The sequence below is a fragment of the Meleagris gallopavo genome, chromosome 1 (genome assembly GCF_905368555.1).
Source record: "Meleagris gallopavo chromosome 1, MGAL_WU_HG_1.1, whole genome shotgun sequence".
Lineage (NCBI taxonomy): Eukaryota > Metazoa > Chordata > Aves > Galliformes > Phasianidae > Meleagris > Meleagris gallopavo.
In genome coordinates this window covers 183,295,848-183,322,531 of record NC_139404.1, presented here as the reverse complement: position 1 = coordinate 183,322,531, position 26,684 = coordinate 183,295,848, and the positions used below count along the sequence as shown (strand labels likewise).

The 26,684-nt window shown below is 45.5% G+C and overlaps 1 protein-coding gene across 3 annotated transcripts; it reads left to right on the top strand.

Moving 5' to 3' along the window:
* Positions 1-2,745: 2,745 nt before the first annotated feature.
* On the top strand, positions 2,746-26,273 carry PANX1 (pannexin 1). 3 transcript variants are annotated; one of them, XM_085216360.1, is made up of 5 exons: positions 2,746-3,031; positions 11,186-11,325; positions 19,894-20,117; positions 21,143-21,813; positions 23,659-26,273. In XM_085216360.1, exons 1-5 carry the CDS (start codon positions 2,851-2,853, stop codon positions 23,742-23,744), a joined length of 1,302 nt encoding a protein of 433 aa, XP_085072486.1. In that variant the 5' UTR covers positions 2,746-2,850; the 3' UTR covers positions 23,745-26,273. The 3 variants fall into 3 exon arrangements, with proteins under 3 accessions (XP_085072486.1, XP_085072485.1, XP_085072484.1); XM_085216359.1 differs by lacking the exon at positions 2,746-3,031 and adding an exon at positions 3,987-4,536; XM_085216358.1 differs by lacking the exon at positions 2,746-3,031 and adding an exon at positions 4,964-6,566.
* The last annotated feature ends 411 nt before the right edge of the window (positions 26,274-26,684 follow it).

Sequence of the window (26,684 nt, the reverse complement as noted above, 5' to 3'; positions counted from 1 at the left end):
AGGGGAGATGCTCCAGGCCCTTCACCATCTTTGTGGCCCTCCGCTGGACTCTTTCCAAGAGATCCCTGTCTTTTTTGTACTGGGGAGCCCAGAACTGGACACAGTACTCCAGATGAGGCCTTACCAGGGCAGAGTAGAGGGGGAGGATCACCTCCCTCGACCTGCTGGACACACTCTTCTTAGTGCACCCCAGAATGCCATTGGCCTTTTTGGCCACGAGGGCACACTGCTGGCTCATGGCCAACCTGTCATCCACCAGGACGCCCAGGTCCCTCTCTGCAGAGCTCCTCTCCAGCAGCTCATCCCCCAGCCTGTATTGGTGCATGCAATTATTCCTCCCTAGGTGTAAGACCCTACACTTGCTTTTGTTGAACCTCATCCGGTTTCTTACTGCCCAGCTCTCCAGCCTGTCCAGGTCTTGCTGAATGGCAGCACAGCCTTCAGGCGTGTCAGCCAATCCTCCCAACTTCGTACCATCAGCAAACTTGCTGAGGGTGGCCACTATCCCCTCATCAAGGTCATTGATGAAGATGTTGAACAAGACCGGACCCAGCACAGACCCCTGGCGGACACCACTGGTTACAGGTCTCCAGCCAGACTCTGCACCACCAACGACGACCCTCTGCGCTCTGCCAGTCAGCCAGTTCTCAACCCACCTCACTGTCCACTCATCTATCCCACACTTCCTCAGCTTTGTTATAAGGATGTCGTGGGAGACAGTATCAAACGCCTTTCTAAAATCAAGGTAGATTACATCTATCGCTCTTCTCCCATCCACCCAGCATGTGACAGCATCATAGAAGGCCACCAAGTTGGTCGAGCACGACCTCCCCTTGGTGAACCCATGCTGACTACTCCTGATAACCTCCTTTTCTCCCAGTTGTCTGGAGATGGTATCCAGCACAAGCTGTTCCATCACCTTTCCAGGGACAGAGGTGAGGCTGACAGGCCTATAATTACCCGGATCTTCCTTCTTGCCCTTTTTGAAGACCGGAGTGACATTGGCTATCCTCCAGTCTTCAGGGACCTCCCCTGTTGTCCAAGACCTCTCAAAAATGATGGAGAGCGGTTCGGCAATGATCTCCGCCAGCTCCCTCAGCACCCGTGAATGCACCCCATCAGGTCCCATGGACTTGTGGACCTTAGTACTGCCTAGGTGCTCATGCACGTCCTCTTTCCTGACCAAAGGGAAGTCTCCCATTCCTCAGATCCTCTCCCTAACCTCCAGGGTGTGGGATTCCTGCGGGAGAGCCTTTTCACTGAAGATGGAAGTAAAGAAGTCATTCAGTATCTCTGCCTTCTCAGCATCCCCCATTATGAGAATCCCCCCCTCACTTAGTAAGGGGTCCACATTCTCTCTAGTTTTCCTTTTGCTGTTAACATACTTGAAGAAGCCTTTTTTATTATCCTTTATCACTTTAGCTAGATTCAATTCCAGACGGGCTTTAGCCTTCCTCGTTGCATCCCTGCAGGCCCTGACTACATTCCTATATTCTTCCCAAGTGGTCAGACCCTTTTTTCCACATTTCATGGACCTTCTTCTTTCCTTTGAGCTTGCGCATGAGCTCCTTGTTCATCCACAAAGGTCTCCTGCCACTTTTTCCCGATTTCTTGCTCACAGGGACGCACCGATCCTGAGCTTGGAAGAAGAGCTGTTTAAATGCTGACCAGCTCTCAGAGGCCCCCTTACCTTCTAACACCCGAGCCCACGGGATAGCTCCAAGTAGGTCCCGGAAGAGATTGAAGTTGGCTCTCCTAAAGTCCAGGGTAGCAATCCTACTTATTGCTTTGCTTCTTCCACTCAGGATCTTGAACTCCACCATCTCATGATCACTACAACCCACACTGCCCCCAACCTTTATTTCCTTAACAAGTCCATCCCTGTTGGTGAGAATAAGGTCCAGTAACACCCCTCCCCACGTCAGTTCCTCCACCACCTGCATCAGAAAGTTGTCTTCAACGCACTGCAAGAACCATCTGGACCGTGTGTGCCTGGCCATGTTGGTCGTCCAGCAAATATCTGGATAATTGAAGTCCCCCATACGCACCAGTGCCTGGGAACGTGATGCTACATCCAGTTGCTTTTGGAAGGCCTCATCAGCCTCCTCATCCTGATCAGGGGGATCATCAGTCCAACTCCCAATTCCACACAGCACAACCCAAAACCCAAACCCAATGTCTGAGAGCACTGTCCAAACACTCCCTAAGCTCCAGCAGTTTGGGGCCGTGCCCACTGCCCTGGGCAGGCTGTTCCATGCCCATCGCCCTCTGGTGCAGACCCTTTCCCTCACCCCCAGCTGCCCTCCCCTGTCACAGCTCCATGCTGTTCCCTCAGCCCTGTAGCTGTCACACAGAGCAGAGCTCAGCGCTGCTCTCCGCTCCCTGTGAGGAGCTGCAGCTGCCATCAGGCCTCCCCTCAGCCTGCTCTGCTCTGGGCTGAGCTCAGCCGCCTCTCATAGGTCTCGCCCTTAGACCCTTCCCCATCCTTGTAGCCGTCCTTTGGACATTCTTTCATGGTTTTACATCCTTATGTTGTGTTACACAGTGCTCGATATCAGTGCGTACAAACGCCTGACCGGGCTGTATGAATTAGAAGCCAGGCTCCAGCGGTGCCCAGCGACGGGATAAGGGCCGCAGGGCTCAGCCCGTAACACACCAGACCACGCCAGCAGCACCGCCGCGCGAACGGATGGCAGCAGCCGCGAGGGGGCGGCGCAGGGCCGGGCGCTGTGGGCGCTGCTGGGCGCTGCTGGGCGGAGCCGAGCCGAACCGGGCGGGGCGGAGCCGAGCCGAGCCGAGCCGAGCCGCGCCGCGCCGAGCCGGGCCGAGCCGAGCCGAGCCGCGCCCGCCATGGCCATCGCGCACATCGCCACCGAGTACGTCTTCTCGGACTTCTTGCTGAAGGAGCCGCCCGAGACGCGTTACAAAGGACTGCGGCTGGAGCTGGCGCTGGACAAGATCGTCACCTGCATCGCCGTGGGGCTGCCGCTGCTCCTCATCTCCCTCGCCTTCGCCCAGGAGGTCTCCATCGGTAACCGCCCCCCGCCGCCCCCTCCCCGCGGCACACAAAGGCTTGGGCGGGGCGGGGGCAGCGCAGCGAGCGCCGGGGTTTGGGAAGGGGCTCGGCACCGGGGGTCCGGTCGGGGTCAGGGCAGAGCGTGCTTGGAGGTGTTCGAGAGCCGTGGGGATGCGGCACTGAGGGATGTGGGCAGTGGGCATGGTGAGCTTAGTGGTCTTTTCCTACCTTAATGATTCCGTGATTCTATGAAAAACATCATGTATGGCACTAATCAGATCTCAAACTGCGTAATAGATAAGGTGCCCTATGCACCTTATCTATGCATCTAATGCCATGGCTGGTTCAGTAGATGTGGTTTTGATGCAGAACTTGGAAACAACCAAGCGGGAGAGCTGAGGACAACCATGTCCCATGGTACTTTGGTCAGTCAGAGACTGAAAGGGCACAGAAGCGTTTCTATAAGCGAACCTCTTCATTTCACATCAGCTACGACAAGTGCACTTGTCTTCTTGAAGCAACAAAAAAGAAGGCTCTCATTTTAAGGGCTGTGCAGGTGCACAAAGTAGTTCATGTGTGGATCTGTTCTTCCTCCATTTTCCTCTCTGAAAGTGCTGTGCCCAGCTCAGTTGGAAGCAACGTCTGCCCACCAAGGTCTCTGCTGAGCCCTGCAGCAGTATTTCTTTCATTTTTCAGAGAATCATTAAACCATAGAATGGTTTGGGTTGGAAGGGAACTTAAAGCACACCCATCCCCAACCCCTGCTGTGGGCTGGTTGCCCCCCACCAGCTCAGGCTGCCCAGAGCCCATCCAGCCCGGCCTCGAGCATCTCCAGGGATGAGGCACCATAGCTCTCTGGGCAGCTGTACCAGGGCCTCACCATTCTATGAGTAAAGAATTTCTTCTTAACATCTAACCTAAATCTCCCCTCTTTTAGTTTAAAGCTACTTTCCTCCTCTATGCAAAGCTCCAACCTGCAGCTGAATTGCTGAGTTTGGTGAAAGTTTCCTTTCTTTTGGATGAGCGAAGATCTCATTTTCACTAACCGAATGTTTGGGCCCTGGTGTGTGGCATATACAGCACCTTTCAATATGAAAATGATTCAGATTGACTCTGTTGACAGCAGATTCACAAAGCACAAATGTGAACATTCAAATTGACAGCAGATTCACAAAGCACAAATTTAAGTATACACTGTGTTTTGCACACCAGGGATACACCTTGTATCCCTATTTTTTTACTTGTGATCTTGAGAACCCGTCAGAAGAAAACCTGAAGCTTGAAAGCCAGCTCCTGTGTTTCAAAAAGAAAAAGACCAACCATGTGCTGGCAGGCCCCTGTGTGAGCAAAGCTACCCACGTGGTTTCCGTACAGAAAGTGATAGTTGCTCAGTGTGCTGCCTGTGCTCCACGCTGCGCTGACTGCCGAGCAGGAGCTCTTCTTTTTAAGGTGTTTTGAGGGATGCATTGGGTCTTGGCACTTTCCTGGGCACTGGTGTGGAGCCAGTGTTGGAATGGAAAGTAAGTATTTGTTTCAAATGCTTCCTGATGCAGTTGTGCTTTTTAGCTCAGGGTTGCTAAACTGAGAGAAAATGGTAGGGTCTGTTTTGGGTCTGAGGAAGGGCAACCCCAAGTCTGGAGTGGTTGTGAAAGCAATGTGTGAATCACAACATGGAAATGTCTCTTCCTCTGCATACAAAAATTGCCTGCACTTTGCAAAAACGAGTGGTCAGATCCTATTTCTATTGTGATAATTATATTCTTCCCACCTAAAGTACCTTGGCAACTTCAGCTGTTGCCTTCCTGCTGTTTGGTGCTCAGTTGCAGCACAGGGGCCTATAACTGCAATTTTAATCCCATCTGTGTTTGCTGTTGCTTATGAGAAATGATTAATACCTTTACAAAGGTTTTCTGATTCTATCAAGTAAATTCTTGTTTTGATAGAAGTTTCAGATACCAGATGAGATTCAGTTCGTGTATTGCAAAGGATTTCTATGCAGGAGGCATGGTAACATCCACTGTGCTCCATCGGGGAGCCCTGCAGGCCCCTGCTCTGCTTGTCTGTATGCTGCAGGGGAGGGGAGAATTTGCCTGAGTTTGTTCTTAGTTGTACTCTCTATATATTTGATACTGTTTTCTACTGGGAATTGGGAAATAATCATACGGTTGTGAGGATTTGAACAGCGTTGTGCACATATGTGTTACATGACTGCTTTACATTGTTTCCTATGGCATTCAGCAGTTTTTAGGGTGAATACACCACAGGTGGTCAGGTACTACTCCATCACTGAGACATGGGCAGTTGAAATCTCTTTCAGTGCCACTTCTTAGGGCTTTGTCAGCCTCACTGTATGGAGAAGGGCAGGGAGAAGTCTCCAAAGCCCTCTGCCTCACAGCAAGTGCTGTGACAGCTGCTGCATCTCAGAGCACAGAGGGCTTTGTGGAACTGCGTGGAGGAAAGTGGCACATCCAGACCCTTCCAGGGCAACAAGACAATCCCTAAACACGTTGGGTAGAGAGGAAATTGAAACAGGCAGAGAGAACTGGAGCTGTTCAGCCTGGAGAAGAGCAGGCTCTGGGGAAACCAGAGGGCAGCCTCTCATTATCTAAAGAGGGGCTGTAAGAAAGAAGGGGATAGACTCTTCAGCAGGGTCTGTTGTGATAGGACAAGGGGAAATGGTTTCAAACTAAAAGAGGGAGATTTAAGCTGGATATAAGAACAAAGTTTTTTACGCTAAGTGTGATGAGGTACAAGTTGGCACAAGTTGCCCAGAGAGATGGTGGATGCCCTGTCCTTGAAGACATTCAGGGTCAAGCTGGACAGGACTCTGTGCACCTGATCAAACTGTGGGTGTTCCTGTCCACTGCAGGGGGGTTGGACTCAATGGCCTTTAATAAAGGTCCTTTCCAACTCAAATGATTTTATGATTCTATGTCTGGCTCGTGTATTGCTAGCATGAGTTAATCCTCCTTATAATATCTATGCTTATTATATGACATAACAAACCCTTGGACAGCTTCCCAGGACCAGGAAACCATCATGTGCTAAGTAAAAACACTTAAACTTGGGTATAACCAACATGAAGGTTTGGGTAGTACTATGAGCGTATCAGTTGTGACAGGTTGGGAAGTACCTGACCACAGACAAGCCCACAGCAGTGGTATGTGTCTGTCAAAATGAGAATTTGTAGCACTGAATGAGTATTATTGTCCCTAATGACCTCAGGTTGCACTCACCTTGCTGTGCTGGAGGTGCCCATAGGTGGGGAGGCCCTACCCTGTGCCATGTATACCGTAGGATTAATGTTCCCAGTGACTGTCTTGGGTTTTCCAACTGGTGACAAACTTCTGTGTGCTGCTCAAATCCCACCTAGTTTCTGGGAGGATATTTTTTTTCCTTGTTTGTTTTAGTTCTCATCTCTGCCAAGAGACTGTGTGTAGACTTTGAGATGCCTCGGACAGTAGAACAGGAGGTATGAAGGGGATTAGCCTTATCTTTTGGACTGGACTTCTTGCTTCTGCTGCTAGCCCCTTGCTGACCCTTCTTGCTGGTATGTCTGCTTTCATGTTCACAAGACATGGGGTTGGCTTTTGGGAAACAATCTGACCATGTGACTTCTGTGATAGCTAGGTTAGTTTGGGAGTCATTAGGCCAAAGACTATTACTATGGAGCTTCTGGCTGGGAGCTCAGAGGACATTCCCCAGTGCTGCTGAAGCAGGCTGCGTGCTGAGATGTGGGCTGTGCCTTGTGCTTTTATTTGTTAAAATTGGGAGCATTCATGAGAGGACTGACTGTGAAGCAGTGCTTCTCACCCTCCCCAAACTCTTTCCACTTCATCGCCTTCAGAGTGAAAAATTTCTCCCTAACTGCTAACCTAAGTTTTCCCTCTTTTAGATTAAAGCCGTTCCCCCTTGTTCCATCACTATCAGACTGTGAAAAAGTTGGTCTCCCTCCTGTTAAGCTCTCTTCAGGTACCAGAAGGCTGCAGCTAGGTCTACCCAGAGCCTTCTCTTCTCCAGGCTGAACAAGCCCACCTCCCTCAGCTTTTTTCATAGGGAAGATGCTCCAGCCCTCTAAGCATCTTTGTGGCCTCTTCTGGACCTGCTCCAAGAGCTCCACATCCTTCTTGTGCTGGGGACCAGCGCTGTACTCCAGATGGGTTCTCAGGAAGGCCGAGTAGAGAGGGATGATCACCTCCGTTGCCCTGCTGGCCTCTGTTGATGCAGCCCAGGATACAGTTGGTCTTCCAGGCCATAAGTGCACAGTGCTGGCTCGTGTCACCCTGGATGTTCTAGTGATTTGCTGATCATGGTTTTTCCATGGCAGCACATGCCATGCTACTCTTTGGCACATGAAGAGTCCTCAGTGAAGATCAGAAGTACCTGTTGTCAGGGACAAGCCTTCCAACCAAACCTGCAGCAAAGAGCTTCCAACCCAAACCTGCTGCAATGTTTGCTTCACTGGCAAGTCCAAATTGCCTTTGGGTGAATATCTTCAGCTGTCAGTGAGGAGAATCTTTTCTGCTCAACTTCTACAGAGCAAGGCTTTCATTTCTTACAGAAATGATGGAAAGCTGTTTTGGGGACCAAAATTTGTTTTAAAGCACTGTGGCCCTCTGACATTGCCAGAGGATTGGGGTAGCAGCAATGAAGCCAAAGATTCATTGCACCAGCTCTGAGATATTTCTCCTTTGGGTGAAGAGAAACTTTTTATAGTTTTTGTATCTCATTGGTGGGAATTTCATTGGGAAGGGTTTTTTTTTTTTCCAATTATTAAACAAATCTGTCACTCTGAAGGCTTTCCTGGTCAACACCTAGCTCTTTTCCCACTGCCTGGTTTTGTGAGTTCCCTGAGGAACAGCTCCCAGCCCCATGGAGTGGGACAGACACCTGATGGCTCCTCTGCTTAAATACGGCATCACCTGGGCTTTGTGTTCTGCTTCCCCATTGCTAAAGTCAGCCTTGGCAAACAGTTGTTTTTTTCCTACTATAGCTCCCTCATGATCCCTTCTTGAACACAGTGAGTCTCCTTCACCCAATGTGCCACTTTGGTCTGTAAGAGGCATCTATAAATCTAATGAACACATTCCTTCTGGTCTGCTGTTAATACATGCATGCACACCCACACATCCAGTTTCTTCTCCTTTGGCATGCATTAGGGCATCTTTTTTTTTATATTTTTAAGTGTGAGGTTGTTTGTTGTCTTTTAATATTGGTGAGAAGAGTGTGTGCTGGATGGTGCCTGGCAGTCTGTACATTGTGTACATGTTGCTTGATTTTCCTGTTTGTGGCTGCTGGTGTCGCTAATTCTTGCTGGATAAAATCAGGTATTTGAATATCATGGCTGGTTCATTTTGCCCAGTTCGTCATTATGGTAGTAATTAATGGCTGAGTTTTCATCTGAGCCTATGCAAATCTCTTCCCAATGATTGCGGTGCAGTAGGAAGCAGTAATTACTCACTGAAGGTTTAATCTATTTAGCTACAAACCACCTGACCTCAGTTCAGGAAAAGCACTACAGCATGTGGTTAACATTGATTCTTGGAAGCATTCTCTTTTAGTTTCTTAATTAGATGCCTTGGTGGGAAGAGAGGTGTTGGGCTGCTGGGGACAAAACCAGTGCTTCCTGCTGGTACCTGCCTTGGTGAGGGATGAGGCACAGCCTGAGGTGTCACTTTGCTTGCCAGCAAGGCAGTCATCTACTGAACTGGGACTCTGCCCTTTCAATCAGGGATTTTTCCTTGGGAGATGAAACAATGTCGCCAGGGTGGGACCTCGACCTACGGGCTGCCCCATGCTGGATAGGAGTTGCAGAGACCAGCTGCAAAAAAAAAAAAAAAAAAAAAAAAAAAAGGGTTTTCCAGGCACAGAGGAGACACTGGATGGTATTGGCAAGGTGAGCATGAAGCTGTGTGGAGCTGGGCAGGGGTACAGCTCAACTTGCTGCTCTCCAGTTGAGGTCACACAGGCGACCTGCGTGTCCCTTTGGAGGGGAGAAGGAAGGGAAAAAGGATGTAAAATCATGTTGACTTTCAGATGCATTGAGTAATCTGTGTTCGGTGGAGATAATGCACGAAGATGTAATCTCTTTGCACCATGATTAGTGCAAAGATGTACTTATATTAACAAGAATTTACAAGCAGAACTGCACTAAGTTAATTAAGCAGCAGGGTGGTAACTGGAGAGTCCCTATCTGCTGCTGCTGTCTGTCTCTGACCTGCTGGACTCCTGGATGAAGGTCTGAAGGTCTCCTAAGTCTGGGCTGAAGTGGTGGGGATCTGAAGAGCTGAGCTTGCTGTCCTGGGATTGCTGTGCCTGTTCTGGTAGGAAGCTGTGTCTACACCACAGTGGAAGCTGCCTTGTGCATCACTGATTTAAGGGCTCTCTCACTTTCAGTGATTTCACGCCCATTCATGAGAATGAACACCCTGCATGTCATTCTTTTTGCAGATGAACAGACACAGACAGGACAAAGCATCTTGCTGAACACTTCTGTTGCTCACCCCATGAAAGGGCCACTTGTTTCCTGCTGCACTCAGCCAGCAGCAGGGGGTTTGTTAGGGAAAGCAGAGCATAAATGGTACCCATCAAGGACGGAGACACTCCAATTGCATCCTTCTTTTCTCCTTTTTTTTTTTTTTTCTCTGCAGGTTATTTCTTTCACAGGTAATGGGAATTTCTCTGCAAAGCAGAAACTTCTGAAGCTTTGGGAGAGTGCAAGAGCTTGTGTTGTGCAAGTTAGTTAAACCACGTGAGCTCTGGGCTGATAAACAGCAACTTGTTTTCCATAAGGGAGGCTTGTGACAGATCAGACTCCATCATTATGATACTACAGCCTCACTAATAATTGTTATAGTGAGTCATAGGGAAAAGCTTTCATTTATAATGCCCCTTTGCTGTGCTACATTGTAAAAAGGCTGTACGAGTTACAAAGCCAGTGCAGTCATCTTCTGTTACAGAAGCAGTTCTTATTCTCTAGAGGGTAAATTAGCAAAGAGGTTCAAGATTCTTGTACAGAAACGTACTCTCATAAAGCATGATGTGATGCCATCTACCACTAACTTTGAGAAAAGGAAAGAAAAAAGTAGCAGTATTTCCCTTTTTTGCTCTTTTGACATTTGTGTTGTGCTGGAGGAGGCGTCGGAGGCTCTTCTTGGCATAGAGGTTCTCAAGGAAGAGTGACTTCCACTTTATGTAAACATTTGGTGAAACAGCTGTTGTGTTCCAGCATCTAGGAAAGTCCACTGAAAACTTTACAAAACTTTTTGCTGTGGCTGTCTCAGCTTCCAAAGGAAAAACAAAACCCCTTGTCCTATGTTACTGGCTACTCAGGCCCTAAGGGGCCACTGATGCTCCATGTCAAATAACCACTTTTCCTCCTTGATACACATTTCAGGAAGACTTAGCTGCTGCCTGTAATCTGGTCAGAGCAGAATTTGACTCTAGGGCTGAGGCTGTTCTGGCTGTCACTTAGTGCCTCAATTTTACATCTAAGTGCCAGAGCAGCTGGAGAAGTGCTGGGAGTGAGCAGAGATGGCTGTGGTGTGCCTGGCCCTGTGCTGGTGAGAATGAACCTGGAGATCCTTGGAAGATCCTGGGGACCACACCTGCTCTGCCAGCAGTTACAGCAGGGCTAAGCTGAACCCAAAGTCAAAGCTCATGCTCAGAGGCAGAATAAGTGTGGGACACACCTGCCTTTGCATTACTACATGGACTGCAGGGCTGAGGGAATAATATTTGAGGTCTTCTTTCAATACATGTGAGGGGTGAGCACTTGGGATTAAGACGGTATGCTGTGGTAGCTGCTTCCTTGGGAAACCAGCCTATTGTGATCACACTTTTCATCTGTTGGCTTTCCTTTGGCCAATCTGAGGAAGAGGGGTCTGAGAGGTAACAGTCTTTCCCCCAGAATTATGAAAGTAGACCTATTAGGTCTAGATAGATGTTTCTAGCATCTGTTTCAACATTTAGGAGATATTAGAGAGTCCCGGTGGGAGTTCCGGGTGCAGTTCTGTGGGAATTCAGTGATTCTCAGAGCTGCTATACTTCCTACTCTCAATGTAATAGCTTTGGATGCAGCAAAATCACAAGTGTGAGCTTTTTTTTCCTAAGTTTGATTTATTTTCTTTCATCTTTTGAGTGCATGATCCCTTCTACTCTGTTTTCCAGGTGCCCAGATTAGCTGCTTTGCCCCCAGCTCCTTCTCCTGGCGCCAGGCTGCCTACGTGGACTCCTATTGCTGGGCAGCAGTGCAGCAAAAGCAGCCAGCCTACAACAACCTGGAGAACATTCCCCTCTGGCTTCATAAAGTACGTACAGGTCTCCTCATGGAAACAGTGGCCACATGTAGAAGCCTGCCTTTACATTCCCTTTCTCATTCCTCCTCTTTTGCCCAAAGGAGCTGCGGATGCCCCATCTCTTGAGATGCTCAAGGCTAGATTGGATGGGACTCTGGGCAAAGTGATCTAGTAGAAGGTGTCCCTGTCCTGGCAGGGTTTGGAGCTGGATGATCTATAATGTCCCTTCCAGCCCAAACCATTCTATGGATGCTGTGATTCTATGATTCTTCTCTGATGTTATCCCTGGCTTTGACTTGACTTTCTGTTTTTAGAGAGAATGTTTTCTTTTTCTTAATTCCAAAGGGGTAGAGTTGGAAGAGACATTTTCTGCTTATAAATAAAGGATCTGTTTTTCTAGGATAACAAATGTCACCAGTTAGCTGACAAAAGAGTAATGTTGATGTGTTGCCCTGGAGCTAGGTGCCCAGCATGTTTTTAAAGAACTGCTTTAGCTTCAGGATTCAAGACACAGCAGCTGACTTAATGCTGTATCAAAACCTTAATTTTGGAAAGCAGGATAGTAAAAATATTTGATATTTTTATTGTGTTATACTTGGTCAGTTGGAGAAAGTTGGATGCAGGGCAGATATGGATTTTGGGAGAGGTGGAGTATATAATGGGCACCAACATGTTTCTGTGTGCTTTTCTGAGAAGCTTTTCTGAGCTTCTCAGGTTGTTCCCATTAAGCCTTTCACTACTGCAAGCAAAGCAGTGTCATTAGGAGTTCCCAACAAGGGAAAGTGCTGCAAAGTGCAGTGGGTTCTGAGATACCTGAGATGGCTCAAAGGGGTTGGATGAGTTTTGATATGAGTTGCAGATTCTGACTTAAATGTTTGGGCAGTGCTGATGATGAAGTCAGAAACACTGCAGGAGCTCTGTGGATGTATGGATTTTGTTATGTGCTGTTTTATTACCTTGGGAGCAGCACTGCTAGAAGCTGTGCTGCTCCCATTCAAGCCACAGTTTTGTGTCCCAGCAAATCACCCCAGTGGCCGTGGGATGAGGACCTGGTGTTAGAGGCAGCTTGGCTCTGGGACCTGCAGTGCCTGTTTTTCTGGGCTCTACTGGCACATCCAGTGCCTCAGCTTTTATTGTCCAGTCAGCTGGTTGGATCTCCTCGGACAGGCAGTTCAGGGCTACCTCTCTTTCATTTCTTGCCCCAGAACCCTGGCTGTAAGGGTTTACTACTGCTTTCCCCGGTGAGCTCCTCTCATAACCTGGACCTTGAGGTCCTTCATTTCATGAATATTAAAGCCAGAGTTGTTGGCTTCCAGCCTGAACTCATCTTTGCTCAATGAGTGCCCTAGTTCACTTCAGCCAGGCCTATGGAGACTGAAGCTGCAGGGACATCAGTCTGCTTGGGCAGGCGGGGCCCTGGAAATGATTTCTTGTTACCTGTCTCTTTTAATTGAACTTTATGCTACAGTTGATAGCTGGCAATTGCAGCTGCAAATCTCTTAGTTTGCCAGCTATGGCAAATAAGCCTTTGTGTCATACTGACATGACACAGCCCATGTTAATTTGCTGACTGGCGCTGTCTCAGGAATCTCTGCAAGGCTCTTATTGCCACAGTTCCTCTATGGCAAATGGTATGTGATGTTTCCTTTTGAAACCCTGCAGGCTGGCATTGAGCAGTGCATCCAGACAGCTGAGTCACAGCTTGTATCTGGGCCAGGGTGCCTGGGCCTAACCTCTGCACCCATGCTTGGCCCCCAGCCCTGCCAGTGAGGCAGCTGTCAGAACTGCACATGCTGCTTGGAGGCCAGCCAGTGGGATGGGATGGGATGGAAGAGAATGGTTAGTTGGAAAGACCTACAGAGACCATTAAGTCCAATTGCCTGACAACTTCAGAGTTTACAAAAAGCTAAAGCATTTTATTGAGGGCGTTATCCCTCAAGTTATGCTTAAGGATACAGCAGAGGTGACCTGCTGCTACCACTGCTGAACCTCACCACCCACTGCCTCACTGTGCTCACATCCACTGTTAAGTCTCCAAAAAATTTCAGCAAGCATCAATAAATGTCAGTGGGAGCAATTCCTTCTGTATGGAGGAATTCAGTGACACACCTTTGCTTCATCCACACTTCCATATCAGGCACTATTTTGTCAGACTGCCCCTCTGCTGCCATCTGTCACACAATAACAAAATGTAATGGGATATTGATGGGAAGGTTCAGCCTCTACTGCCATCCCACCAACACTTGTCTCTGTGGTCATAGGCCAGCATAATAAAATAAGAGGCAGCCCTCATATTTGCTCCCTTTATTTGCTTCTTATCTCTAAAGATGATGGTCTGTTTTGATAAAATATAACTTTGTTTTGAACTGGAATGGAAACAAGCTTTTGGCCTCTGTGAGTGGCCAGTCTAGTCAAGGAGAAGACTGTACTGTGAAGTCTTTTAATGCATCGTACACAGAGAGGTTTATACAGGTACAAACGGGAGACCAATGTGTGTTATCTTAGCGGCTTTGGTAGGCACCAAACATAGCAACTAGGCAAGTTGTGGGGAAAGTAATAGAACTGACATGTACTGTGGACATGTGGGTTGCTTTCTGAATTGCTTATCTGTAGATATACGAACCCTCCTGAGGTTCTTTAGTGAGTTGTTGATATGATTACTATCACAGTTGTTACCAGGCTGGTAACAACTTCCCAGTTGATTGAGGATTCCTCATCTTTCACCAATAAAGCCCCACCCAGAGGGATTAGAGACTGTCAGTGCAAGGAAAATAGAACACAGATACATTTCTGAACCATTCTTTGTGTGGTGTTTTAGCTAGTTTAGTCTCATTAGCCTTACTATTTGAATCTGGAAAAACAGCTTTTAAGCTGTATTGTAGCAAAGAGCAAATAACAGGAGGAATAAAAAAGGTCATGCATGGTTTGAAGTTCACTTTCGATTCTGGAGGCAGGTCAGTCTCTCAACCACGTGGTAACCTTTAGAGTGATGAGTCATTTACAGTACATGCTTCTGCTCTGAAAGCTGGTGAAACATCTCATGCAATAGGAACAGGGTTGTATCCAGAGGGAGCTTAATAGCTTTGGTTCTGGAAGAATTTGTTGCTGTCAGCCAGTTTGGGGCATGCTTCGTTTGTTTGAACTCTTCCTGTTGGCTCGTAGGAATTTGGGACTGAAGAAGCTGGTACTTCATTGTTATCGTTTAATGAAAAATATTTTGATCCTAAATCAGTAGAAGTGCTTCAATGCTTCCTTCTTTGTTTAGTATTACTGTATGCCTGTCAATTTTCTCAAGGCTGTCATTCAGACTCGGGCAGTTTAACAGCTTTGTGTTATTGTTCAGAGAGTATTATTACTGTGATGAGGTGATCAGAGGTGATGAGGCCCTGGCACTGCTGTCTAGAGAGCTGTGCTGCCCCATCCCTGGAGGTGCTCAAGGCCAGGCTGGATGTTGCTCTGGGCAGCCTGAGCTGGTGGGGGCAACCAGCCCATGGCAGGGGGTGGAGCTGGGTAGGCTTTAAGGTCCCTTCCAACCCAAACCATCCTATGGTTCTGTGATTCTGTGATTGACCTAGTGTTTTGCACTATTAACCATAGTACAAGTCTGAATGTTTGCAATCATTTTAATAGTGTTTGCCCAAAATAAATAAGGACTGAAGATGCTGCAAAATGAGAAAATGTTTTTTTTCTGTAATTTCACAGAGGTGGTTCTCACTTTCTGCCCGCTGCCTTTATCCAAGTCTCAAGTCCTATCAAATAGATCACTGCACTTTTGGCAACTGCTTTTTCTTTGAATCTCAAGACTGTATTTGAGCATATGAAGAAGTCATTAAGAAGCCCTTTCAGCTTGCCTTCTGTGTACTTACAGTATCTTAGTATGATTGAAGCTGAGGATGCTATATCCTAGAACCATAGAATCGTTTGAGTTGGAAGGGACCCTTAAAGGCTATCTAGTCCAGCTCGTTTACAGGGACACCTACAGCTAGACCTGGTGCTTGGAGCCCTGACCAGTATGATACTGAATGTCTCCAATAATGGAGCATCCACTTCTCTGGGCGTATATAACAGGCTCGTTTAGGTTTTAGTCTGATTTTTCCCTCATCTTCAGGAGAGTGTGAAGATGATGCATTTTTAAAAGACAATCCTTTGATTCAATCATCTTATCTGTATACACAGAATCATTACTCAGACACTTCTTGTGTCTCACGTATGCATTTTGATTGCTGAATTAGCTGAGTTCTCAGTGATTAGTTCAAAGGGACTGAGCCATATGTCTTCAAGAAGGCAAGTCAACCTCTAGAAACTCAGAAGGGCGTTTAGTAGGGGAAGAGAACAGAGATCTTAGAAATAGCCTGGGATCTTCTACTTTCCAGCTTCTTTAAAGCCTGGGAAGACTCCTGTAAACAGCTGTGACAGTGTGTGCTGGATGTTGGGCAGCTGATCTGCACTGTACTTGGCTAATTGCTGTTATTTGGAGCTGTGACCATAGTATGTTGCTAAACAGTAGCTTCCAGTTGTTCAGGTGGATACGTTTTGTGGAGGACCTTTCAATAAAAGATGGCAAAAAACCACGTCAAGAGAGTATTTGGAATTCATTCTGATATTTGCAGCACTAGATCTGTCACTGTAGACTGTGTATGTGCACTGGGAACGGAAATGTAGTGAGGATAGTTCATGTCATTCTGAAAATTCATCTGAACCAAAGTGTTCACGACTCCCAGTAAGACGTTTTGGAAAACATGCACTCAATTTGTGCAGGTAACTTCCATGGGAGAATCAATTGCAGACGCTTGAATAAATAGTTATGACTTTGTATTTTCTAAATAGATTTCTAGAGTTCCTACTCCATACATGAGGGTTATTTTTCTTCTCCATTCATAGTATTGATTTAAAACTGCTCAACCTAGTTCTCATCGGGGATGTAAGAAAACAGCACACGTCTATGAGGATAAGTATTTTGGTGTGCATAGCTGATTTGTTTAGAGCTAACCGTCAAGGCTGCTCTTGCAAGTAAAGACTGAAAACCACATGAACCACATTCTGTGCTGAAATGGGGGATCGTGGCTCTACATCATGACTCTTCTGTACATCCTGCTCAAGTTTGAGATGCTCTTGGCTTTGAGGAGGAGTTAAGGTACAGCCTGTAAAGCATGCAGTGCTCAAGATTAGTGGAGTTAAATGAGCTGCAGCAGAACAGGATGAGGGAATTGAGTGCTTGGCTTTGTAGTGCTGGGCCTCCTTTCGGAGCTGATGGTTTGACAAAGGCTACTATCAGACTAGGTGACCAACCAAGGGAAGTACTTCCATTGGAGCTCAAATGTGCTTGGCAGAAAACTTATAGGAAGATCTAGTTGTGAGTCTCTGGTGCATGCATTACTCTTGTGCGGAATCATAATCACACAGTATAATAATCATAGAAACATAGAATATCCTGAGTTGGAAAGGACCCATAAGGATTATCAAGTCCAAATCCTGGCAAATAATCAAACATTACCTATGCTGAGCACCTCCCAAACTTGGAGCAATGTAGCTGAAGCTCCTCTTCTCTGTTTTTGAGTGCCAGACTTGTTGGGCCTTTGCCTTTCCTTTGGTTTTCCTCTTGCACTGGGTGGAGATGGAAGCTCAGGGCCTCCAGGTGTTATAGCCCTTACTACAGTTCACTCATGAAGTTCAGAAAAGAACATGTCACACCATAGGATATTTTACCTGTTCTAATGTGCATGTTCTACTTTCTGTGTTGTGCCATGTCATATACTACTTTAAATCCAACACTGTGAAATTGCCTTTGGAAAGGAACTTGATAAACAGCAAAGTAAAACTGAGTTTTACTTTTAGGGAAGTAACTGTATAGCTCTCAAGGTCAGTGCTACTTCCCGTTTCATCTGGTTACTACAAACTGCCCAGGACTGGAGCAGCAGTTCCCCTTTTTTCATTGCCTTTGAAGTAAATATATAAAAAGGGGCATATTGCACATGCACATCCATGTGTGAATGCCACAGTGTTGATTTCATAAAATGAGAAGTCTTTGTGCATGACTCTAAATGCAGTCAGATGAGCAGGGTAATCCAAGTCTGTTGTTCTAAAACCTAGGACTCGTGCTGAATGAGTTTGCATTTTCACTTCTGCCTGTTGGTTCAGGACCCCAAAATGTAATGATTCAGAACAATTGGCTAGTTATGTAAGCCTGCTGTTAACAAATGGAACAAATGCCCTTCCTTTTTAAAAGGAGCCAGAATCCACGAAGGATGGAGTGAAGCATCAGGTGCTGTGGAAGGACTGACAAACACAGGCTTTCTTTCCAAACCAAAAGAGCTGGGCTAATGGTTGTGCTGCTGCTCTGATTTTGTGACCATTTCAAAGAGTTTCATAGAGTTTCTTCATGCTTCCATCTGCTGCAGCTTTGGGATTTTAAAGAACCTTGTGAGGGGAATTTAGTGACGTGCCTTTGTATGCATCCCAATAGTATGATGGCTGTAGGTGAAGAAACAGTGGTAAAGGAGTCAGGGGAAGGAAAAAATGCAAGCGAAGTAGGTTGTAGGAGGGCAGGGAGGTGGGTGGGCTTGGAGAAGGTCTGGGGCAGAGCATCACAACTGTTACTTGCTACGTAAGTGCAGAATGTGCCACCAGAGCCTTTGTCCAGGTAAAGAAAGACTCAGGGACTGGGACAATGCAAGTTTGGGGCTGCACCTTCAGTGTGTCAACCATCGTGCTTTTTGCCATGTCTCTTATTGGCAAGAAATCTGAGGGGCTAACCAGGCAATGTTTTTTGCAGTAGTGAGGATCAGGAAGAGAATTCATAAGCCCTCTTATGCTTGTAAAACTTCAAAGGAATGAGTGGTGAATCCAAGTCGTATAAACCAATGTAAGATGCATTGGTGGCTCCTTACTCATTTAGGGAATGTTTCTTTCTCCGCCTGGCACCAGTGGAAGGGTGTTAAGAGGTGTATGGCAGAAGTAAGTTAAGTCAAACAGATTTGTAGCAATCATTTAGCCTTTGTTGAGGCTCATGGAAAAGGTGTCACAGAAGTCTGGGATAAGGAGCTTAGATAAATTTGTGTTCATAGGTAGCAGAGGTTCCTTCTAGATAATAGGGAATTCAGAGGGCTGAAAGAACATGTCTAGGAGACCCTAAAGGTATGGGCAATGTAAGTGATCAGGACTTTGACATAAGAGACCTGATGGCATTGTCCACAGTGATAAATAAGAAGGGCAGATTCTTGAGCTGCTGGTTTCAGTTGATGCTATGTCTGCAAAACCCCACTGGAAGTGTCAGAGCATTGCACCTGGGGGTAATGCAAGGCCACCCCTGCAGTGAGCGTGGCTTAGTGGTGCAGAAGAAGGTAGTATGGACTTGGAGGGAATACTGAGTTAAGTTATGAATTTATAAAAACGGTCGCAAGGAAAAGCTGATCTTTCAACAGAACATTCTTTGCTTTCTGTGGCTATTTAATACTTTTCATGGCTGTATCTTACAGCATATCACATATTTCCAGTGTGACTGCTATGCAGACAGCGTGCACATCCCAAAATCTGGTTCATTTTATGGTCTCCAAATGCTGAATGAAGCTCCTTTAAGTAGTCAGTTTTCATTTCCCTGCTAACATATCATATACAACTCTAGCATTAATAATGATGATACATTGGTGAATGATATTAGAAGCAGCATTCCTGGATAGATGCTCAGCATCATCAGATTATTTATTTTGTGCATACGAAGCGTTAATCTCCCCTGCTTAATGCAAACACAAGCTGATATTAGGTCTAGATTCTCGCCTTGTAAATATCTGTTGATCCACTGATGTAAGCAGAACTGTCCCACTTGATGACTAATGATTCCAGCCCAACTTGTCTCTAAAATTCCCCTTTAGCTTTTCCAGTGGACGTGCATGTGTGCAGCTGTACCACTGAAGATAGCTTAAGCCTAATCCGAATTTCTTCATCACACCTAACTTAAAATTCCATAGGAACTAAAGCTCGATTTGCGTTCAGTGAAACTATCAACAGTTTAATATATTGAATTAAAGGGCAGTCAAATTGCTCAGTACCCTATAGTAATGTCTTGTCCAACTAGATTGTACATCATGGCTCTGTAAGTGTAATGTTATGTATGAGTATAACATATACCTTGAATAGGAAGTCACAGCAGATAGATAATAGGTTCTCTCCAGAAGCTGGAGTGAGTTGGAGATTTAATTTTATGGTGAAAAAGCTCCTACTTGGTGATGAATAGAAGAAAGACTTGAGGCTGTTGTGCTTTATGCTTTCTTCAGCCCTTTCCCTAAGCAATGGGGACTATTGTCAGGATCATGGTAACTTTATTTTGCTTTTTCGTGGTGGTGTGTGTTGTTGTTTTTTTTTTTTTAAGTTCTAAGCAGCACTGAGGTTACTGGAGCTGAGTGAAAAGGGATTTAACTGCCCTGCATGTCCCTGGTAACAAAAAGTCAGTTTAGTAGAAACATTTAAAGAAGGTTCTTGGGAATGTAGTGGGCTTATGGGGAATGTAATAGGCTTATGGGGGATGATGGCTGGCTTATTCCATACCCAGGTGGGGCCTAATCTGAACTTTTCTTCTCCCTTCAGTTCTTCCCATACATCCTTCTGCTCGTGGCCATCCTGCTGTACCTACCATGTCTCTTCTGGCGCTTCACAGCAGCACCTCACCTCTCTTCAGACCTGAAATTTATCATGGAAGAGCTTGACAAAGCCTATAACAGAGCAATCAAAGCTGCAAATAGTGTCCGTAGCGGAGACCCCAGAGACCCCACTGACTTCATTCCAGCTGCTAATGAAAACTTGACACAGAGGTAGGATGCTGCAGCTTGGCTTTCTTTGCTGTTCTCCTTAAGCTCTGACCAGATGTGGCACCTGCCCTCACAAAGATATTTGTTGTGAAAGATTCAGTGGTGGCTCAACACCTTTTTAAATTGATTAAATAAAAAGACATTGGAAATCATTACAGTGAGAACTTGGAGCTGGAACTTGCAATTTTTTTTTTTTTTTGAACAAAGAAAACGTTTGATTAGCTCTTCCAATTATTAATTACCTGAGATGTCCTGTTTTGTTTTGTTTTTTTCATTGTAACAGTTAGTTTTACCCACTGAGATAAGAAAACAAGAGGAGCTGTGGTCCTCACTTGTCAGTGCGAAACAGAGCCAGTTCCTTGTCTCCTGCCCTTTTAGATCTGGGTCTGCAGAGTTGCTGGGTAAATCAAAGAAAAAAAACAGCAAACACAACAGCAAAACAAATGAACAAAAGCCACACGAAAACCCCCACCAAAGAAAGAAAGAAAATCAAACAACATAAGCAAAAAAGCAAACCTTCTGATCAAATTGGTGCTCTGCTCCAACCAGATCCAGTGTCTGCTTCACCCTCAGTGGGACACCCATTTCTCTATGCAGACTCAGGTAGGAGCAGTGCATTGGGGTCTCAGGAGATCTGCTCCTCTGTGTTTGCCTTGGCGAGGGAAAGACAATGAAAAGGCTACTGTAAACTGAATGAGTTCTTGAGAGTCTGTTTTGCCTTGTGGATGTACACGCTATGCCTGTTTCATATTGCAAGGAACAAAAGTTTTTTTTGCTGTGAGGGAAATACCCTTTTTCCATTTTCCAACGTCTGAGCTCTATAAGTGGCTTTTCTGTGTAAGATTGTCATTATTCTTCATGTAACTGCTGTTATCTTTCCATTGGCTATCATAGGTCTACTGCTGATTTACCCCAATAGGAGAAAACCCAACCTCGTGTCTACTTTCAAGGATTAGGCTGATCAGAAATTTAAGATAGGTGTATCATCCAGTCTGTGTGACTTAGGTTTTTTTTTCTCTCTCTTACAGCTTGTGGGAAATTTCCGAAAGCCACTTTAAATACCCAATTGTGGAGCAGTACTTGAAGACAAAGAAGAATTCCAAATGCTTAATAATCAAATACATTTTCTGTCGTTTGCTCACTCTCGTGATTATTTTCATTGCCTGCCTCTACCTGGGCTACTACATCAGCCTCTCCTCTTTGAGCGACGAGTTTCTCTGCACCATTAAAACAGGGATCTTAAAGAATGACACAACTGTTCCAGAAGTGGTTCAGTGCAAGCTGATTGCTGTTGGTGTCTTCAAGGTGCTCAGCTACATTAACCTGATAGTCTATCTCCTAGTGATGCCCCTGGTGGTGTACGCAATGTTTGTTCCCTTCCGGTGGAATTCGGGCATTCTCAAAGTGTATGAAATCCTGCCCACTTTCGACGTTCTGAAGCTGAAGTCCAAGAGTTTAGATGACTTAAGCCTTTACATCCTCTTTCTTGAGGAAAACGTGAGTGAGCTGAAATCATATAAATGCCTCAAAGTGCTGGAGAACATTGCGGTTTCCGAGAAGTTTGATGTCATGCAACTTTTGATAAACCTTGGCACAATTAAGACAGATACTGTTGATGGGAAACCAAGGATGGCTGTGCCGGGGAAGCCGAAGGAAGCAGCTGTAGAAGAGTTGGAAAAAGATGCAACAGAGTTACAAGGTAAGGCGGCCTAAGCTTTCTTTAAAAGAGAACAAGGAAAAAAAAAAACAAAAAAAAAACAATGCCAGTCGCATCTAGGTGTGTATTCTATCAAACACACTTTAATATGTTCTACAAGAAAACGGACCTGTTTATATTTTTCTGTGTTGTCTGCAGTATAACTGCTATAACTTCATTTACATATAGCAGAAGATTTAGATTAATGTAAAAATAAGTGTGGTATTCAGAAAAGCTGCTGGCAGAGGAACAGAAACTGACAAAGGAAGGCCAGCGAGTGTGTTTTGTTCATTAAGCAGAGAGAAAGGCAGATCATCTGCAAAGTGGTTTTTGCCAAAATGGTGAGTCAGGATCTGGATTGGTGCACTTGTTCTCTGAATAGTCCCATCATCTTCCAGACTTTACTGGCTCTGAGCAATTGTTATAGAAGATGTGGGGTTATATTCTGTGCTAAAAAAAGAGTTATGTTTTTTTTTTAATGTAGTGTATTTTAAATGTGATTCTAATCCAGTGCCAAGTTATTGAAGAGAAGCCAGATATCCAGAGAGAGGCAAAAAGGGTGGCAAATCTTTTTTTCCATTTGATGTAAGCATGGCCACTGCCACCGATGTCCCTGCAGAAGCAGCAGGACACTAGCACCTGCATCCCAGTGAAACAGCTCAGACCCATGGCCTGCCTCCTCACAAAGTCCTTCACTTGTAGAAGTGAAGATGCTTTGAAACATTCAGCAGCACAAAAACATGAAATTGCTGTCTTTTCAGTTATCCTTGCCCCTGCATTTAATACAAAAAAAAAAAGCAGCAGCATCCAGAGGGTAACTGTTCCTCCGTGCTTTGGTCAAGCAGTTCTTGGCTGAGGTTTGGAGAAGTGGATTTATACTACGGGGGAAACAAGAAGGAACAGTGAGGATTATTTTAACCTGTACAAAGAACACTTATGGCAGCCAGTTCTAGAGGAGAAAGTTGGAGTACTTCTGGTAGAACGTAGTTTTCCTTTTAAATGTGACCCTTCTTGAAGATACAGGTGGGTTGTTTTGCTACGAGGATTGAAGAGCTGAAGGTTGAGGTGTCTGCTTAATGACCTGAAGAAGCTAAGGAAAATCTGACTCACTTTTACCAAAAAGCAGAACTTTTGAAAGTCTTTTCATTTCACAAAAACACTTCAGAGGCTTCAAGTTTCCTTGTGTTTAGAGTGGAACAAACAGATGCTTGAAGATATGTTAAAATTTGCTACAGAGAGAGGCTGCCATGTGGTGACTCACTTTGGCTGGCAGAGCCCTCTTGTTCTGACTGATGGATTTCACTGTCCACCAGCAAAGATTCTCCCATTTCTCCCCATCTTTTCATCTGTTGCTAGTGATATCTTGTTTTAATTAGCTTTAATTTAATTGATTAATGTTAACAAAATTGTGGTAAATGTTGACTTTGAAATGCACAGGAGGACATGCTGGTTAGTGTCTGGGATAAGAGGATGGGGTATCACAGAATCACAGAATGGCTGATGTTAGAAGAGTCCTCTGGGTCCATGTAGCCCAACCCCAACCGAAGCAGAGTGCCCAGGGCTGTGTCCAGGTGGCTTTTGGAGATCTCCAAGGAGGAGACCCCACAGCCTCTGGGCAGCCTGTGCCACTGCTCTATCACCTGCACAGCAGAGAAATTTTCCTGTTGTTCAGAGAGAACATCCTGTGTTGTAGTTTGTGCCCATTGCCTCTTTTCCTGGCACTGGGCAACACTGATAAGAGCTTGCCTCTGTTCTTTTTGCCCCATCTTTGCATTGCTGCAGTTTTGCAAACAAGAATGTTGAGTGATTTGATGGCTTGTCACTTCTAAAAGTTTACTTTCTGCTTAGTTTTGGCAGACCGTGATGCAGGTGGCCACGTGGGCCAGAAAGAAGATAAAAAGCTTCGCCAGAGACTTATTGACTCTTCATGCTGATGCCTTCCAGCCACCGCATGCAGGAGCTTCGTGCTGCTGCAAGAGGGCTTTCCTCTGCCTTCACTGTGCTGAACACAAGGTGCTGCTCTGCTCTTGAAGTGCAACTGTCCTGGGAGCCTGACAGCTCCTCAGAGGACAGACCAGTTTACAGACTGCTTGTTGAATAACAGGCGTCAGTCGCATACCCGAAAAAGCATGCTGTAGACTTTCATTATTTCTTGAAGAAAAAAAAAAGAAAGAAAGAAAGAACAAAACACAGGAACCAAGAAGTACAAAAAAAGAAACCCCTATTGTGAGTAACAAGTGAAATGCACTCAATGCACATGAAGCCAGCATCGGAAAAGGGCACTATTTTGTACAGAGGTGGGAAACAGCCCTGCACACATCAAAAAGAGATGGCTATGCTGTGTTCTGACATGCTGCTCCACTGGGCTTGGCCATCTCAATGAGGCATGTGGGGGCTCTCTCCCCTATTGAAGGGGTTGTTTGTTTGTTTGTTTATTGAATCTGGTTAAGCATGTACCAGGTGGTGGCTGGCCACTGGTCTTGGCTGTGTCTTCACAGGAAAAATAGGGGTTGCTGTGTTCAGCCCAAGATGTCTTGAATCATCTCAACAGTGAAGTGTGTTATTATTCACTTGGCACTGATGGAAAAAGGATCTGCAGTCATAGTGTAAGGGGGTACTGCAGATTTTAGGGATTTTGATTTTTCTATGTATTCCTAAAATAATGTCTTAACATTTTTTATACAAACTGTATTGATACATAAGCTAAATGTTGGGCTCATTTCTGTTGTCAGTTGTTTCGGTCTTAGTGACTAACATATCCTTCTGGGAGTTTAGACTGAAGATTGGAGAAGTTGGCTCCATTTTGTAATCTGTAGAAAATCTTTTTTATGTTTGTGTATTTGGAACGGGTTTCAATGTGTTAGTGGTATCAGATGCAAAATTGTCTGTGCTGTTTTCCAAAACCCACCTGAGAAGACATTTTTATTGTACTGGAGCAGCATCTTGAGTGCCTCAGCAGAGCTAAGCTCCCCATAGGCAACGTGACAGGGATGTGCACACAAAGAAAGGTTGCTCCCCCTCATGTCCCATGACTGAATTGTAATTAAAGATAAGAAGCTGAAGTGGTTTGGACGAAGGAAAGAGGAGTGTTTGTTAATTGGAAAAGTGTCCCAGCTTGTTAATATAGGGTTTAGGGAATGTAGCATTCAGCTTCCATGTCATCCTGCTCTGCCCAGGTCCTCTACCTTCTGTGAACATAAATATGAACTTTGTCTTGAATTTTGGGCACAGGGTTTGGTGGGTGGGGTGTGATGGTCAGATATGACGATGCATATCTTTCACAGATGCTATGAGTGCACTTGTTCTGTGCATCCTCTGTGTTATTGTAATTGAAGACTCTTGTCTGTCACCTCCTCTAGTTGTCTTTTTAACGCCTGTTATGGCTAGGTAAGCCTTCCATTTTCCAGTTCATCGATGTCTTTTGTTCTTGCCTGCTAGCGTTCTCCGTGCTGAGAATGAGGAATAAAAGAAGAATCAGTGTTACAGCCTTTGCACTGAACTGTTGATGTGCTGCAGCAGATTTCAAAGAGATAATGCACCTGCTTGAATTGGCTGCTCTTGCTAGACAAATGGATCCCAAGTGCTGCTATAAGACACATTGTGTTGGTTTTACAAGAACACGTTGGTTATGGAATGATTTCCAGCTAAGGGGAACTTTATTTGAAAGGAAGTCTTGAAGTCATAATATTGTGCTAAATCTTTATATTGTAGGATTGTAGCACAGCTGCCATCCTAATGTGCACCGCATTACTGGCAAGAAATGGGGTGTATGTTGGGTATGGCCTGAGCTGCTGCTTACTTCTCCCAGCAAACCCACAACCACTCTGACCTTTTCTGTACTGTCTCTGGCTATGCTGATGCCATGTTATGTGTGGGTACTGCAGATGCACCACTCTGCAGTGGTGTGGTGTGTTGGTTGGATGCGTAACCTGACATGGATTGGCACAACCAGGTCCATCCACATCAATTGTATTCTCAAGGACTATCCCATGGATGCCTTCCATAAGGCTCCCTGATGTCACTGCCTCTGCCAAGTCTGCGTTTCAGAAAGAGAAGCATGCAAATACTCCTGAAGGACTAAGATGAGCTCACAGCGTGGCCATGAGCTGCTGACCACTCTGCTGATCCCAGTGCAGATCCCTGTGCTGCTGTCATTCAGAGAAAATCGTTTGGTTGTCTACCCCTTGTGCTTTGGATGTTTTCAGAGGAGCAGTAGTGCAATACTAAGGTTTAGTGATGAGGGTGTGTTTGAACTGTTTATATAAGTAACGAGCTCTTAGTCTTTAAAACATGAAGCTCCTGAAGGTAATGTGTTTCATGTTTATGAACGGTACCTTTTACTAAATCTTTTTGTGTTTAATAGTATGACTTGCTTCAGTGAGTCTCTTGTTGTCTTCCAAGGTTTTCAATAAAGCATGTATCCATTCTTGGTTATTTAAATAAAATTAATTTTGTGAACTACAGCAGTGTAAATGGCTGAGGATTCTACGTCAGCGTCTCATAGAATCATAATCAGAATCACAGAAGGGTCAGGGTTGGAAGGGACCTCAAGGATCATCAAGCTGCAACCCCCTGCCACATGCAGGGCCACCAATCTCCACATTTAATACTAGACCAGGCTGCCCAGGGCCCCATCCAACCTGGCCTTGAACACCTCCAGGGCATCTACAACCTCTCTGGGCAGCCTGTTCCAGCACCTCACCACTCTCATAGTAAAGAACTTAGTTAAAGAACATCTGAACAACCTCAGTGCAGTATGAGCAGCCCGATGCTACAACCTGTGCAAACTCTTTGCATGGCAGTTAAAGTGTTCATTTCATTTTGTTCTCATAGTTAATTTTGCTCTGATAATTTTGGTTCAAAATTTATTTAAC

Excerpts from the sequence above, each read along its gene's own strand:
- PANX1 (XM_085216360.1), top strand. The coding sequence starts at position 2,851 with ATGGCCATCGCGCACATCGCCACCGAGTACGTCTTCTCGGACTTCTTG. Across the intron at positions 3,032-11,185 it reads CGCCCAGGAGGTCTCCATCG|GTGCCCAGATTAGCTGCTTT; the intron begins GTAACCGCCCCC and ends TCTGTTTTCCAG. Across the intron at positions 21,814-23,658 it reads AGATGCAACAGAGTTACAAG|TTTTGGCAGACCGTGATGCA; the intron begins GTAAGGCGGCCT and ends CTTTCTGCTTAG.